At 42.1% G+C, this 13,573-nt stretch overlaps 1 protein-coding gene across 3 annotated transcripts; it reads right to left on the reverse strand.

The window, feature by feature from the left end:
• Positions 1 to 11,387, reverse strand: LOC129833967 (NACHT, LRR and PYD domains-containing protein 3-like). 3 transcript variants are annotated; one of them, XM_055898782.1, is made up of 11 exons: positions 11,113 to 11,387; positions 5,708 to 5,957; positions 5,312 to 5,373; positions 4,132 to 4,282; positions 3,963 to 4,000; positions 3,794 to 3,827; positions 1,922 to 3,695; positions 1,453 to 1,797; positions 1,142 to 1,288; positions 871 to 917; positions 1 to 700 (listed from the first exon to the last, which is right to left on the reverse strand). In XM_055898782.1, exons 2-11 carry the CDS (start codon positions 5,955 to 5,957, stop codon positions 153 to 155), a joined length of 3,396 nt encoding a protein of 1,131 aa, XP_055754757.1. In that variant the 5' UTR covers positions 11,113 to 11,387; the 3' UTR covers positions 1 to 152. The 3 variants fall into 3 exon arrangements, with proteins under 3 accessions (XP_055754757.1, XP_055754758.1, XP_055754759.1); XM_055898783.1 differs by lacking the exons at positions 5,312 to 5,373; positions 5,708 to 5,957; positions 11,113 to 11,387 and adding an exon at positions 4,745 to 5,300 and having other exon boundaries at positions 4,132 to 4,653; XM_055898784.1 differs by lacking the exons at positions 5,312 to 5,373; positions 5,708 to 5,957; positions 11,113 to 11,387 and adding an exon at positions 4,681 to 5,300 and having other exon boundaries at positions 4,132 to 4,621.
• Positions 11,388 to 13,573: the final 2,186 nt, after the last annotated feature.

The raw sequence follows: 13,573 nt of genomic DNA on the forward strand, positions 1-13,573 counted from the left end.
ACAGTATTGCAAACCCGTGAGCCATTCTGTTCTCAAGTATACTACATTAGCTTAGCACCTAAGTATGACCACAAACTTTTCTATAACCCCTCTCCCTCCCCACCCAGTGGCACATATACTTTCTGAAAGACAATGCTTAGATGTACTGTAGGCTATTTGACTATGAGAGAAATGGTTGATGTTGGGGATTGAAGTCTAAGCCCAAGATAAAGAGGCTCAGTGAATGTGGTGTGGAATGCGTACAGGTGGGTCCGTTTGTCAGACTCCGAGGAGATGCTGTAGAAGGACAGGATGCCGGCCGGCCAGTCCAGAAATACCCCTATTCTATAGGACTCATTTGATTTGATTTCAGGGAGCCGTAAGTTGTGAATATTGTTTTTATGCTGGGCATGAAACTTATCCTTTGAGGCGCACAAAGTCCAAGAAACAGCATTCCGTCCTAGGATTACATTGTCACCGGCTCCTTTCCTCTCTAACTGCTTGTAGGCCATGCCTATATGAACGTCGTGTAGACACTCAACCTCCAGGTAATGACGCCCGCAGAGGCCCTCCTTGCACAGCACCTGGTTGCATTTATCAAACCTCTCTTCGGTGATGGGATAGTGCTGCTCCTTCCTCTGGCGCGTCACCTTCCTGTTCCCCTCAGACAGGGACAGGAAAACATTTACTGTGCTGGGGTCTAGTGTGACCTCACTGGCATCTGAAATTTGTAGATTAGAAGTTTCAGTTACTTGCTACACAACCTTTGCGATCAACCTTGACACTATTATAAATTGGTACATAGTCCTCCTATATGCCAAATATTCTACAGAGACCACTGTGAATCACTGTGTTCATAAAGGTGAGAATGATAAATGGACATTTACTCACATTTCTGCAGACCTGGTTTATTCCTGTTCTCTCCTCCGTGGTCCATGCTGGAAAACACACAAAATAAAAGAGGGATTAATGAAAGCCTAGAAAAGCTCATACTACTCAGGGGATGCAGTATAATAACACTAGGATGTAACAAGGCTCATATCTAGAAGGTTGAATTAGGTTAATTAAATCGTTTCATTGTTAAAGTTCTAATCTCTCAATGTTTAGCTCTACTCATATTTTATTCAGAGACACGTTTGTCTTGTTACTCAATCTAACTCACTTCAGCTGAATGGGGAAATCCAAGTCAACGGTTCTGAGGGGATTGTAGCTCAGATCCAGCTCTTTCATCTGGAAGCATTCTGACCTCAAAGCTATGGCCAGGACAGAGGACACCTCCTCAGGCAATGTGATCAAACAGCCAGATAGCCTGTAAATGACAATAGGAAAAATAATTATGGAAAACATACAAATTTGTTTCACCATTAAAACTAGAAACATTGAACATTGAAGAGCCATCTATATCCATAGGTCAGCACAGAGATGAACCCCTTCAAAATGTGTCATTGTCTTATTCGGTAATGATGTACATACCTCAGTGCTTGCAGCTTGCAACGCGTGTGGAGGGCAAAAGCAAGCAACTCTGCCCCCGGGTCCCCAAGGTCATTGCAGCTGAGGTCCAAGTTCAGAAGTTTTGAGGTGGGACAAGTCAGCACTTCGCAGATTGCCTTGACACCGCCAACTCCCACATGATTGTGTCTGAGGTTCAGGGTTTCCACCTTGCAGTTGGGGTTCCGCAGCCCACAGCAGAGGCGGATCACCCCTTCATCTCCCAGGTTGTTGTGTCCCAGGTCCAAGACTGTCAGGTGGGAATTTTCAGACTGAAGAACTGTGGCTACAGTTTTACACTCCAGTGCTGTGATGTCACAAAAGTTGAGTCTGTGAAAAAGATTGAGTTTATAATTGCCATTCAACTTTTCAATTTATACTGTACGTGAAAAAATAAAATAAAAATGTACTTGTGCAATATAAACATGATACACAAATAGTGAGTGATACTTACAATGCTCTAGTGCAAGACAGCAAAGCAGGAGCCAGTCTGCGAAAAGCTTCCTCAGAAGTTTTGTTATTCCTGAAGTCAAACTCTTCAGGCTTCTCTGACATAATGAACATATATGCCAGGAGAGAACACTGAAATGGAGTTGGCTGTGTGTCTGATGGCGAGACTTGGTTGTTGTCATTCTGTAGAATGGTGTGGTCCTTCAGCTGAAGCAAACAGTGGATCAAGTTTATGCATCTCTCTGGAGAGAGGTCCTTCCTTTTCAACATCTTGATATATCCAATTAACTTTTTGTTGCATTCTGAACCGCTGGTTGTTTTTCCCAGAATGTCTTGAAGGATTGCCCGGCTGGAGTCGTGAGAGATCCCGAAAAGGAAGCGTGTGAAAAGGTCCAGGTGTCCATTTTTACTATCTAATGCACTGTCCAGAGCATCTTTGAGAAAATCTAACAAAGTGCCCCCTTTCCTCTTTTTGATTAAGGCTTTCACTGAGTCAATCCTGCCATTTTCTAATTCATGAAATGCGTAAAGAGCAGCAAAGAACTCCTGAACACTCAAGTGTACAAAACAATACACTTTCGTGAGATCCATTCCATGACATAATTCTACAAGTTCTGTACACAGGCCAGGGCATGTAGCAGCTTCCATGACACTAATACCACAGTTTGTCAAGTCCTGTTCTGTAAAGAGCACATTTTGACTATCTAGGTTCTGATATGCTAGCTTTCCTAATTTCAAAATGATGTCTTTGGTTGACATCAAAGGATGTTGTTTCCCCTGTGTTGGTCCATGCTTCTCGAAACTAATTCTTGTTTGGATCTTAATGTAATGCATGTACATTTCAGAGAGGGTTGTGGGCAAAGATCGCAGCTTTGGCCCGCTCTTGTTGTCTTTACTCAGTATATCCTGAAGCACAGTTACTGCCATCCAGCAGAACACCGGTACATGGCACATGATGTAGAGGCTCCGGGTTGCTTTTATGTCTGAGATGATGCGGCTGGCCATCTCTGGATCTCTGATGCGTTTCCTGAAGTACTCGTCCTTTTGATCGTCATTGAACCCTCTGATCTCTGTAACTCGATGACAATACTCTCTAGGGATCTGATTGGCCGCTACTGGACGGGAGGTTATCCAGAGGAGAGCCCCAGGGAGAAGACGGCCAGTGATGAGGTTTGTAAGCAAAACGTCCAGTGAAGCGGACTCAGACACATCAGATATCAGCCTGTTTTCAATTTCATCAAACTCTAGTGGCAGTTGGCTCTCATCCAGGCCGTCAAGGATGAACAAAACCTTATGTTCATCATACATCTTCCTAACGTTTATGTCTTTAAGTTCAGGGTAGAAGATCTGAAGAAGTCCATGCAGACTGTACAGGCCTTTTCTCAAATTCAGCTTCCGGAAAGATAGGAGGAATAGAAAATCTAGATCTTGATTCTCTTTTCCATCTGCCCAGTCCAAGTTGAGCTTCTGAGCTGCCACAGTTTTCCCAATGCCAGCGATTCCCTTTGTTATCACACATCTGATAGTTTCGTCATCAGCAGGCTTGAAGATATCTTGGCATTTTATGACAGAGGCCTCAGAGTAGTCTTTGAGGTGTGCCGTCTCGGCCTGCCACACCTCGTGTTCCTTATTGATGCTGGTAGAATCACAGGTGACAATGTACAACTCTGTGTAGACCTTGTTAAGGACTGATGTGCTTTGGGTTTCAATACCCTCTAGTATCCTTTCAGACTTCATCTTCTGGTATTTTTTGATCTCGTCTCTGATGCGAAGGATGTCTTCAAAAAGAGCAAAATAAATAAATATAAAATAAGTGTTATTTTGGGTGAAATTAGTCTGTTTTTCTGCTCTGGGATAACAACTGAATTTGACTTACTCCGTTTCTCCTTGCTCTGGTCATACACTGGCATCTACAGGAATTAGCAAAACAGACATTTAGATTTCAAATACCCTTTCAAATACAGTGTTTCAATAACATATAGATTTAATGCTGGCAACAGTCCATAATCTTATAAAGATTGTCTATAAGAAATCCCGTTCATTACCTGCTGGTGAATCATCTCCCCTCCAGGGTGCACATGGTCTAGAGAGAAAAAACATTTCATAAACATCACAATAAACTAGGATAGAAGAGCAACTTACAAAGATGCATACAATTTATAAAACAGTGATCCACCCATGTTTTGCCCCAAAAGCCCTGACACCTTCTCTCACCATAAATAATTGTGGTACAACTTAAATGCAAGTCCTTTCCAACTGAACACCTTGTTAGCATTGGTGCATTAACGTTGCTTCTATTAGTTGCGGTGTTTGAACACTGAGTGCCACTTGGCATTGCATCGAGTGGTCCTCCAGCGTGGTTGGCCTTAGACAGAGGTGTCACATCCATCAAATTGGGTGTGTAGGGAAAGAAACAATAACAGATTAGCCTCGTCACCCCATAACATAGAGATGTACTAGACAGCTCATCTTCTATCTTCAACTTCTGTGACAACATGGCCAGAGCCATTGCAGGTTTTCTTTACTTCTATGACTGTAGTGACACTTCATAAATAAACTGAATAGGATCATACCACCACCTACTGTGCTGCAGTGTGTTTAGTCTAAACAGATACAGAGACAAGGTTGGTGATTTACTGCCACCTACACAGTTACAGAATGTTCACGCAGTAGTATAATTAATTGGCTGATCCCTCCTGCTGACCTGAATGGAATCCTATGATCCCTCCTGCTGACCTGAATCTTATGATCCCTCCTGCTGACCTGAATGGAATCCTATGATCCCTCCTGCTGACCTGAATGGAATTCTATGATCCCTCCTGCTGACCTGAATGGAATCCTATGATCCCTCCTGCTGACCTGAATGGAATCCTATGATCCCTCCTGCTGACCTGAATGGAATTCTATGATCCCTCCTGCTGACCTGAATGGAATCCTATGATCCCTCCTGCTGACCTGAATGGAATCCTATGATCCCTCCTGCTGACCTGAATGGAATTCTATGATCCCTCCTGCTGACCTGAATGGAATCCTATGATCCCTCCTGCTGACCTGAATGGAATTCTATGATCCCTCCTGCTGACCTGAATGGAATCCTATGAACCCTCCTGCTGACCTGAATGGAATCCTATGATCCATCCTGCTGACCTGAATGTAATCTTATGATCCCTCCTGCTGACCTGAATGGAATTCTATGATCCCTCCTGCTGACCTGAATGGAATTCTATGATCCCTCCTAACCCATACCAAGCCCCACCCAGTTGACTGCTCAAAATGGTGAAAGCATCAATGGCACTGCCAATGAACAGAAAACAAACCGATGTCCCATACACATCTATAGGAACGTTCAGAATCACTGTAGCTGGAAAGAACACATCTAGAAAAGCTCCATTACCTGTTGGTCATCCATCTCTACCTCGATGGGAGTTATTGTCGGAATCTCCTCGCTCTCAATGCCTGTGGAGGAAAGGCGTATATCTTTGGTGAATCATTTAACATTGACTAGAGAGAGATTAGGGGCCTTTTTTGGACCAAGGTTAAGTCCATAAAATACAGTAAACACTGCATATAGGTCATCAAATTCACTGTTGTAATACAATGCACACACAGATATTTTATTGTGAGGGGAGTTTACCGGGTATGTCATTCCATAAACAATTATGCTTACATCTTTATAAGAAAATAAATGCTACTGAGTAAATACTATAATCAAGACTAAGCCCCAAATCCCTCCTTTACTCCTGTGTGAACTCATACATTTGCGTTATTGAGTATTAATGCCTATACTCACCTTGTTGACTTCGTCTCCGTTTACTCCGATATTTACTGTCTTTTAGAAGTGAGGACACAAGGTGACTGGTCTTTTTTCCATATTTCTTCATCAGTACTGCCACAATGTCTTTCACTTTCATCATCTTAACACTCTTATCACCCATCTTCCGACACAGATGGCGTTGAAATCGTCTGAACTTCTTCGACTTCAACATTTTCAGTTTGGCACTGACCTCTGCTTTGACCCGTTTGTAAATACTTGCTGACATCTGAAAAACACAATAAATAAAAATCATTTAGAATGCATGCAGTCTAGTTCACAGGACCTTTAAATCCCCCATGAACATAAAAATATTACTGTCAGTGGACTACATTAAAGCCCGACAACCATTAAAGCACTCCTCCACAATGACCGTATTAGTTGGGTCAGTGATGACCGTATAAGTTGGGTCGTGATCAACACAGACTGATGTCCACAATAGCCAGATCAAAGCATCGTCTGTTCCAATGTCAATTTAATTACAAAATGTAAGGCCGTAACACTGACGTGAGATGCATGCATAACTGTCTTGATTAACTACCACTTGTATTCCGCCCTAATGTGGATGCTAGCAAGCACGCTAGGTATTGCTAGTTATCAATAGCCAATCCAGTAGCTGCTGGATGCTAAAATTAGCTTCGATTGGTCAATAGCGCCACGATATCGCAGAGTATTTGCATAAAGTTCAGCTTTCCCCAACGTTGGTCCCACCCTGTTCACGTCGCCCAACGGTCCTCCGCCCCGCTTCACTTCCCTCCATTGAAAATGAATGGGGCTTCCATTGTTTCATCGCCCCATCGTGTTATGGTAACATCTACCGTAAAGTGTCCACATATTCAGAGTCTACAGACTGAGACCACCATCAGAAGGGGATGCAATGGCAGAACACGCACCTCAACAAAATTCCCAACAAACTCTGCGTACAAGTCCTTTATTCTATTGAAATGTGTTGACAGTTGGAGAAATTGTTTGCGCCACGGTGAGAATTCTAAAAAAGACGGCCTATGAAATCCAACGGTCTGCTATTCTAGAACACTGCTGTGCATATGGTACATGTTTAAAAGGCTCTGCATGGTCAAAACGACCTCTGCATTGGCAGTGCTGCATTCATACTTCTTGCTCTCCCCGGAGCAGCAGAGCTGTTGAGCAGAGCTGCTGTGAAGGAAGTGTGTTTGTGTTTATACAGGATCTCCCGCCCCCACCTACCGTCAACCAATCGTGTCAATGCGGAGCTACACGGAGCCCTCTGATTTGTTACAAAATTTGGGAGGCGCACAGCAATGCGGTACAGAGCTCAATTTGGCCTCTACGTGCCTTTGGAGGCTCCACAATTGTGTCACACCCTCCATACAGAGCCTCTGATAACATTTTCAGATCAAGCATAGAAGGTCAATCTGATGTCTGCATTGGACTGGCAGCATTTACAGTGATATGGCCTCTGCAGAAGTCAGGGCATTCATACTTCTTGTGCTTCGCAGTGCAGTGCTGTTGTGAAGGAAGTTGTCAAGGAAGTGAGTTTGTGTTTATAGGGGTCCTTATGCCCCCCACCAGGCATCAACCAATAATGTCAATGCAGAGCTATACTGAGCCCTCCACATTGTTACAAAATTTGAGGCGCCTGCATAGTGATACTGAGCATAAATTGGCCCCTGCGTGCCTCCGGAATCTACGAAATTTCTTTACACCATCCATCCAGCGCCTCCAATCACATTACAGATAAAGCATAAATTGGATTACTCATGCCCATAGGCGGAAATCCCAGGGGGGACGGGGGGGACACGACCCCCCCATCCTGGGAAAAATATGATTTGTCCCCCCCAATCTATCACTGTAAACATAACTATGTAATTTCAATAATATTAATAATACGCAATGAAAGCAGTTGTGCTGATTATAGACACTTAATAGCGCCTTTTTAAGTTTCAAAAGATTGCGACCACCCCGCCCTTTGCCTCACAATGGTTTGATCCACTGCCAGTTCTTTAGCTGGCAAGGTAATAGAGGGTTCGTATCTACTGTCTGAAAGGCACATGTACGTAACTGACGTGAGGTTAATCCAGTCAATCGCGCCATAGCAATGTTTACATTTTTATGTTGGCAGGGTTCACACACTAGCTGAATTTGCAGAGCTAGCGCGCAAACTAAAGCAAACATTAACTAGCAAGCTAGCTAGTACCTATTCCATTAATGTGGCGTCGTCAAAGATGGAATCTTTGCTATCGTCAGTTTATTCCAAGATCAGCATGCAGCTGTAGTGCTTCAAAGTCCCTGTGATAAGGTTGGCGATAAACTGAAGTCCAAACTGAACAGAACTACACTCTCTTATACCATTGTCTTAAATATATTTAATGGTCTCGTTGCAAAAGCTAAATTGTCGCTAGTGAACTTTTTTACATTTATTTTATTTCACCTTTTTTTTTTTTAAGATTATGGCAAACACCACAGAAACGGAGTTGGTGCTCGCTAGCTTTACAAATTCAGCTATTGTTGGAAGCCAGCCAATATGAAACAAACTATATTAAAATTAGAAAAGGTTGTAGCATATGTTGTGTAAATGTGTGTGTGTGCAGCTAGACCGGCCAGCCAGCCAGCCAGGTAGAAAAATGGCAGAAAAAAGTAAAAAGACGGACATCAGAGTATTTTTCAGTACACCAAAACGCAAAGTAAGAACTCTAGTAGCCTAATATCTCAAAGACGAGTTGATAAAATGTTCATAAGAAAGAAGTGAAATGCTAATGGAATGTTTCACAATGATGTCATTAGGCAGAGCAGGCAACAGATGGCACACAGACAGCAGAGCTGGGGACAGATAGGCAGGGACAGACTGGCAGAGACAGGGAGTCTCAGGTAAGTTTGTTGAGTCTTTGTTTGGCCACATTATGAAAGGTTCTCAATTTTTTTTACTTGTAAAATAGGGACATAATTGGAAAATGCCATGGATACCCCCGCTCTCAACTTAAACTGATGACTAAACTAAGATTTGTTTATGGCAATGGTATTGCTGTTGTGATTAATTGTGTAGTTTTGGGTACCGGTAGTTAGGAGTACGGCAAACACCTTATTTCTTTTCTAGGAGACAGACTGAGTCTGTGAGGGTGGTGAAAGGGAAAGAGCCAGGGAGAGAGACTTCAGAGAACAATGTCACAGCCACGGCAGGACCAGGTGTCACCCTTGTTGCCAGCAGCACCAGTATAGGGGACAGTGGCACAGCATTGTCCAGTTACCTCAGTGATGGCACAAAACCATATCAGCCACACCCACAATTTTTGAACTGCAAACTCTTGCCAACAGAGTGTTGACGTTTCAAGAGGCCCCAAAGCACAGAATGAAATTCTGAACATCATGGCCAATACAATCATTCGAGGCATTGCAGCTGAGATTAGATCTCTTCCGATTGTACATTACATTACATTTAAGTCATTTAGCAGACGCTCTTATCCAGAGCGACTTACAAATGTAATTGCGAAAGTGGCAACTGAAGTGTTGTTGAGGCTCAATTTGCCCATGTCTGGCTTACGTGGGCAGAGTTACGATGGTGCCTCAAACATGGCAGGAAAATACACAGGTGCACAGGCAATTGTGAGAAGGCAGCAGCCATTAGCCCTCTATGTCCATTGTGGAGCACACTGTGTAAATCTGATTACACAGGCTGGCTGCTCAGCCTCCCCACTGATCCGGGATTCCCTTTCTTGGGTCCATCAGTTAGGTGTCCTCTATGGCCAGTCAGGAAAGTTTAAGAGCATGTTTGAATCAATTGCCACGTCCAAAGAAACACATCTGCCCACCCGGAAACCCCTATGTCCAACAAGGTGGACTGTGCGGAATACTGCTATTAGAGCTGTGCTAGGGCAGTATGAGCGGGTACTAAGCAGCCTAGAGGAGAGTAGTTTTTAGTACATGACAGTACACGACAGTACACTTACAAATTATTTATTTCATGTTATTTTATTTAAAATTGCATACTTTGTGCGACATACTTGTCCATAGCTGCTGTTTGAAGAGTTGAGACACTGACTGAAGGATATTTTGTTTGATTTATTTGGGTTTTTCATTGAAGTAGTTATTTTGCTTTTAGAACTGTACTTATTTTAAGCTTTTTGTTCTTGTAAAGATATTGTAGTAGACTCAGGCCAGTGGCACATTTAATGACTATATAAATGTATCAGAAAAAGTCAAATTAAAAGGTCAATTCAATACGGAGACTAACTTTGTGATGGTTCTCAATGGAGATTATTTTAGATGAGATCACACCATGTTCATTGTATTTATGAAAACTACACCCATACAGTGTACAGTACCATTGCTACCTACTGGCCTTTCTTGATATTGCTAGTTGTAAGTACGAATACCTGCATACATACTGGACTGGTAAGGAGCACTGCTATAACTATTATTAGTAGTAGTATTATAATGATTTAAACATTTGAACAAGTTGGTTAAACCCTTCAGTTAACTACTGTACCTATCAATTATTCAGTTGTAGGACTTATGGTTCCTCAATATACATTTAACATATTACAACGTAGGCTATGTGTTACAGCACTACTTTTGGTGTCCCCCTCAGGAATTGCTCTTGAGAAAATGTAATGTAATTGTCCCCTCCAAGGTTGATATCAGATTTTCGCCCCTGCTCATGCCATTTATCTGGATAGGCAGAGACCTATGAATTACTTGTGACTTAATGTAATGTGAACATTTTAATGTAATTACAGCAACTACTTAAAACCTAATGAAGTGTAATTTCATATCAGCTGTTCATTAATGAGTCACTTTTATTATTTCCCCCTCCTACCAGAAATGGGCGTGTCGACGGAAGTGAAGATTTGAGAGCCCGGGCTTTTGAAATGGCGGCAAACTTTGATCGGTTGCTCAATCTCAATGTCTTGGAGTGCACTGGAGAATGTAGCCTGCAGCCTCAGGACTACTCTAACGGAGAGTTCAAGCGAGTCTCAGAAGCATTGTACACGTTTTAATGTCGACTAATGGAACTAAAGGATTCATTTCAATGAAGAGTTGTTCAATTTGCTGCTGCCCCCCCACCTCCGTGTTCACTGCAAAGATGATATTTTCTTGGTTCACTGCGACATTTTACTTGACCGTTTCGTAGGCAATAGCAACAATAATCCATCGATAAATCAAGTATTAACTCGAATCCAAACTTAATCCTCACACTAGCGCACAAGTTACCACAAACAGACTAAATAAACAAATAGTCTAGTATTAATTGTAGCTTGTAGGCTACTGTAACATTAGTGCACCATTTGCGTCAAATGCAAGGATAGTGGTAGGTGCATTCTTACAGCCAATGCAATTCAGACTGTAGGCTAAATTAACGACAAAAAGTCATTTTATTATCATACATGATAAAAGGGTTAGCAACCTACCTTCAGATTTGATGATTTCTCAAATCGTTTGTCTCTGCTGCTGTTTCACTCAACGAAAAAATGTCCATTCACAGGATTGTCTGTCTGCGTTGTTTTTTCTTCAACTGTCTCGAATTATCTCGACTAAATACCAAATCAATTGGCTTAAAGTGATAAAAACGTACTGTGGCTACATAATTCTACGGAAAAGCACATGCGTTTTCTGGTTTCTTTCTGCAGAAACCAATGGTAATGTGTCGCTTTCGGTATCAATAGAACTGCCTCCTCGTTGTGTGGGTGGAGTGTGAAAGTCAGTCCCTCCCCTCATTCTCAGACAATTGCATTTAATAAGTAATACATTTGTTCCCCGTTGAAAGCAGGCGTTTCAAAAGAATAATAAAGAAATATAAAAGTGTGTGTATACAGTTGAAGTCGGAAGTTTACATACACTTAGGTTGGAGTCATTAAAACTCGTTTTTCAACCACTCCACAAATTTCTTGTTAGCAAACTATAGTTTTGGCAAGTCGGTTAGGACATCTACTTTGTGCATGACAGTCATTTTTCCAACAATTGTTTACAGACAGATTATTTCACAATTCCAGTGGGTCAGAAGTTTACATACACTAAGTTATTTCAAGTTGACTGTGCCTTTAAACAGCTTGGAAAATTCCAGAAAATGATGTCATGGCTTCAGAAGCTTCTGATATGCTAATTGACATAATTTGAGTCAATTGGAGGTGTACCCGTGGATGTATTTCAAGTGCCTCTTTGCTTGACATCATGGGGAAATCAAAAGAAATCAGCCAAGACCTCAGAAAAACCATTGTAGACCTCCACAAGTCTGGTTTATCCTTGGGAGCAATTTCCAAATGCCTGAAGGTACCACGGTCATCTGTACAAACAATAGTACGTAAGTATAAACACCATGGGACCACGCAGCCGTCATACCGCTCAGGAAGGAGAGGCGTTCTGTCTCCTAGAGATGAACGGACTTTGGTGCGAAAAGTGCAAATCAATCCCAGAACAACAACAGCTAAGGACCTTGTGAAGATGCTGGAGGGAACAGGTAGAAAAGTATCTATATCCACAGTAAAACGTGTCCTATATCAACATAACCTGAAAGGCCGCTCAGAAAGGAAGAAGCCACTGCTCCAAAACTGCCATAAAAAAACCAGATTACGGTTTGCAACTGCACATGGGGACAAAGATTGTACTTTTTGGAGAAATGTCCTCCGGTCTGATGAAACAAAAATAGAACTGTTTGGCCATAATGACCATCGTTATGTTTGGAGGAAAAAGGTGGAGGCTTGTAAGCCGAAGAACACCATCCCAACCGTGAAGCACGGTGGTGGCAGCATCATTTTGTGGGGGTGCTTTGCTGCAGGAGGGACTGGTGCACTTCACAAAATGGATGGCATCATGAGGAAGGAACATTATGTGGATATATTGAAGCAACATCTCAAGACATCAGTCAGGAAGTTAAAGCTTGGTCGCAAAAGGGTCTTCCAAATGGACAATGACCCCAAGCATACTTCCAAAGTTGTGGCAAAATGGCTTAAGGACAACGAAGTCAAGGTATTGGAGTAGTCATCACAAAGCCCTGACCTCAATCCTATAGAAAATGTGTGGGCAGAACTGAAAAAGCATGTGCGAGCAAGGAGGCCTACAAACCTGACTCAGTTACACCAGCTCTGTCAGGAGGATTCGGCCCAAATTTTCCCAACTTATTGTGGGAAGCTTGTGTGAATGCTACCCGAAACGTTTGACCCAAGTTAAACAATATAAATGCAATGCTACCAAATACTAATTGAGTGTATGTAAACTTCTGACCCACTGGGAATGTGATGAAAGAAATAAAAGCTGAAATAAATCATTCTCTCTACTATTATTCTGACTTTCACATTCTTAAAATAAAGTGGTGATCCTAACTGACCTAAAACAGGGAATATATACTAGGATTAAATGTCAGGAATTGTGAAAAACTGAGTTTAAATGTATTTGGCTAAGGTGTACGTAAACTTCCGTCTTCAACTGTATACACACACACTACTAGCCACCTACCTCATAACTAGCTACCAAGAAGACATTTCAGGCTATCAATCAAGTTAGAGTAGTTAGCTTGTCTAACTATCTTAGCTAGCATGCCTGGTGGCAAGGTTGGTAGACTAGAAAAGCATGCAATAACTAAATGTACTGAATTAAATGAGTTTAAATGTATTTGGCAAAGGTGTATGTAAACTTCCGACTTCAACTGTATATAAGACTTGGTCTTTACCAAATAGGCCTATCTTCTATATACTACCCCTTCCTTGTCACAACACAACTGATTGTCTCAAACGCATTAAGAAGGAAAGAAATTCCACAAATTAACTTTTAACAAGGCACACCTGTTCAATTGAAATGCATCCCAGGTGACCTCCTCATGAAGCTGGTTGAGAGAATGCCAAGAGTGTGCAAAGCATTCATCAAGGCAAAGGGTGG

Source organism: Salvelinus fontinalis, chromosome 34 (genome assembly GCF_029448725.1).
Source record: "Salvelinus fontinalis isolate EN_2023a chromosome 34, ASM2944872v1, whole genome shotgun sequence".
In the NCBI taxonomy this organism is placed as follows: Eukaryota; Metazoa; Chordata; class Actinopteri; order Salmoniformes; family Salmonidae; genus Salvelinus; species Salvelinus fontinalis.

Excerpts from the sequence above, each read along its gene's own strand:
- LOC129833967 (XM_055898782.1), bottom strand. The coding sequence starts at position 5,957 with ATGTCAGCAAGTATTTACAAACGGGTCAAAGCAGAGGTCAGTGCCAAA. Across the intron at positions 4,283-5,311 it reads TAGAGATGGATGACCAACAG|GCCAACCACGCTGGAGGACC; the intron begins GTAATGGAGCTT and ends CCTCTGTCTAAG. Across the intron at positions 1,289-1,452 it reads TGCAAGCTGCAAGCACTGAG|GCTATCTGGCTGTTTGATCA; the intron begins GTATGTACATCA and ends TGTCATTTACAG.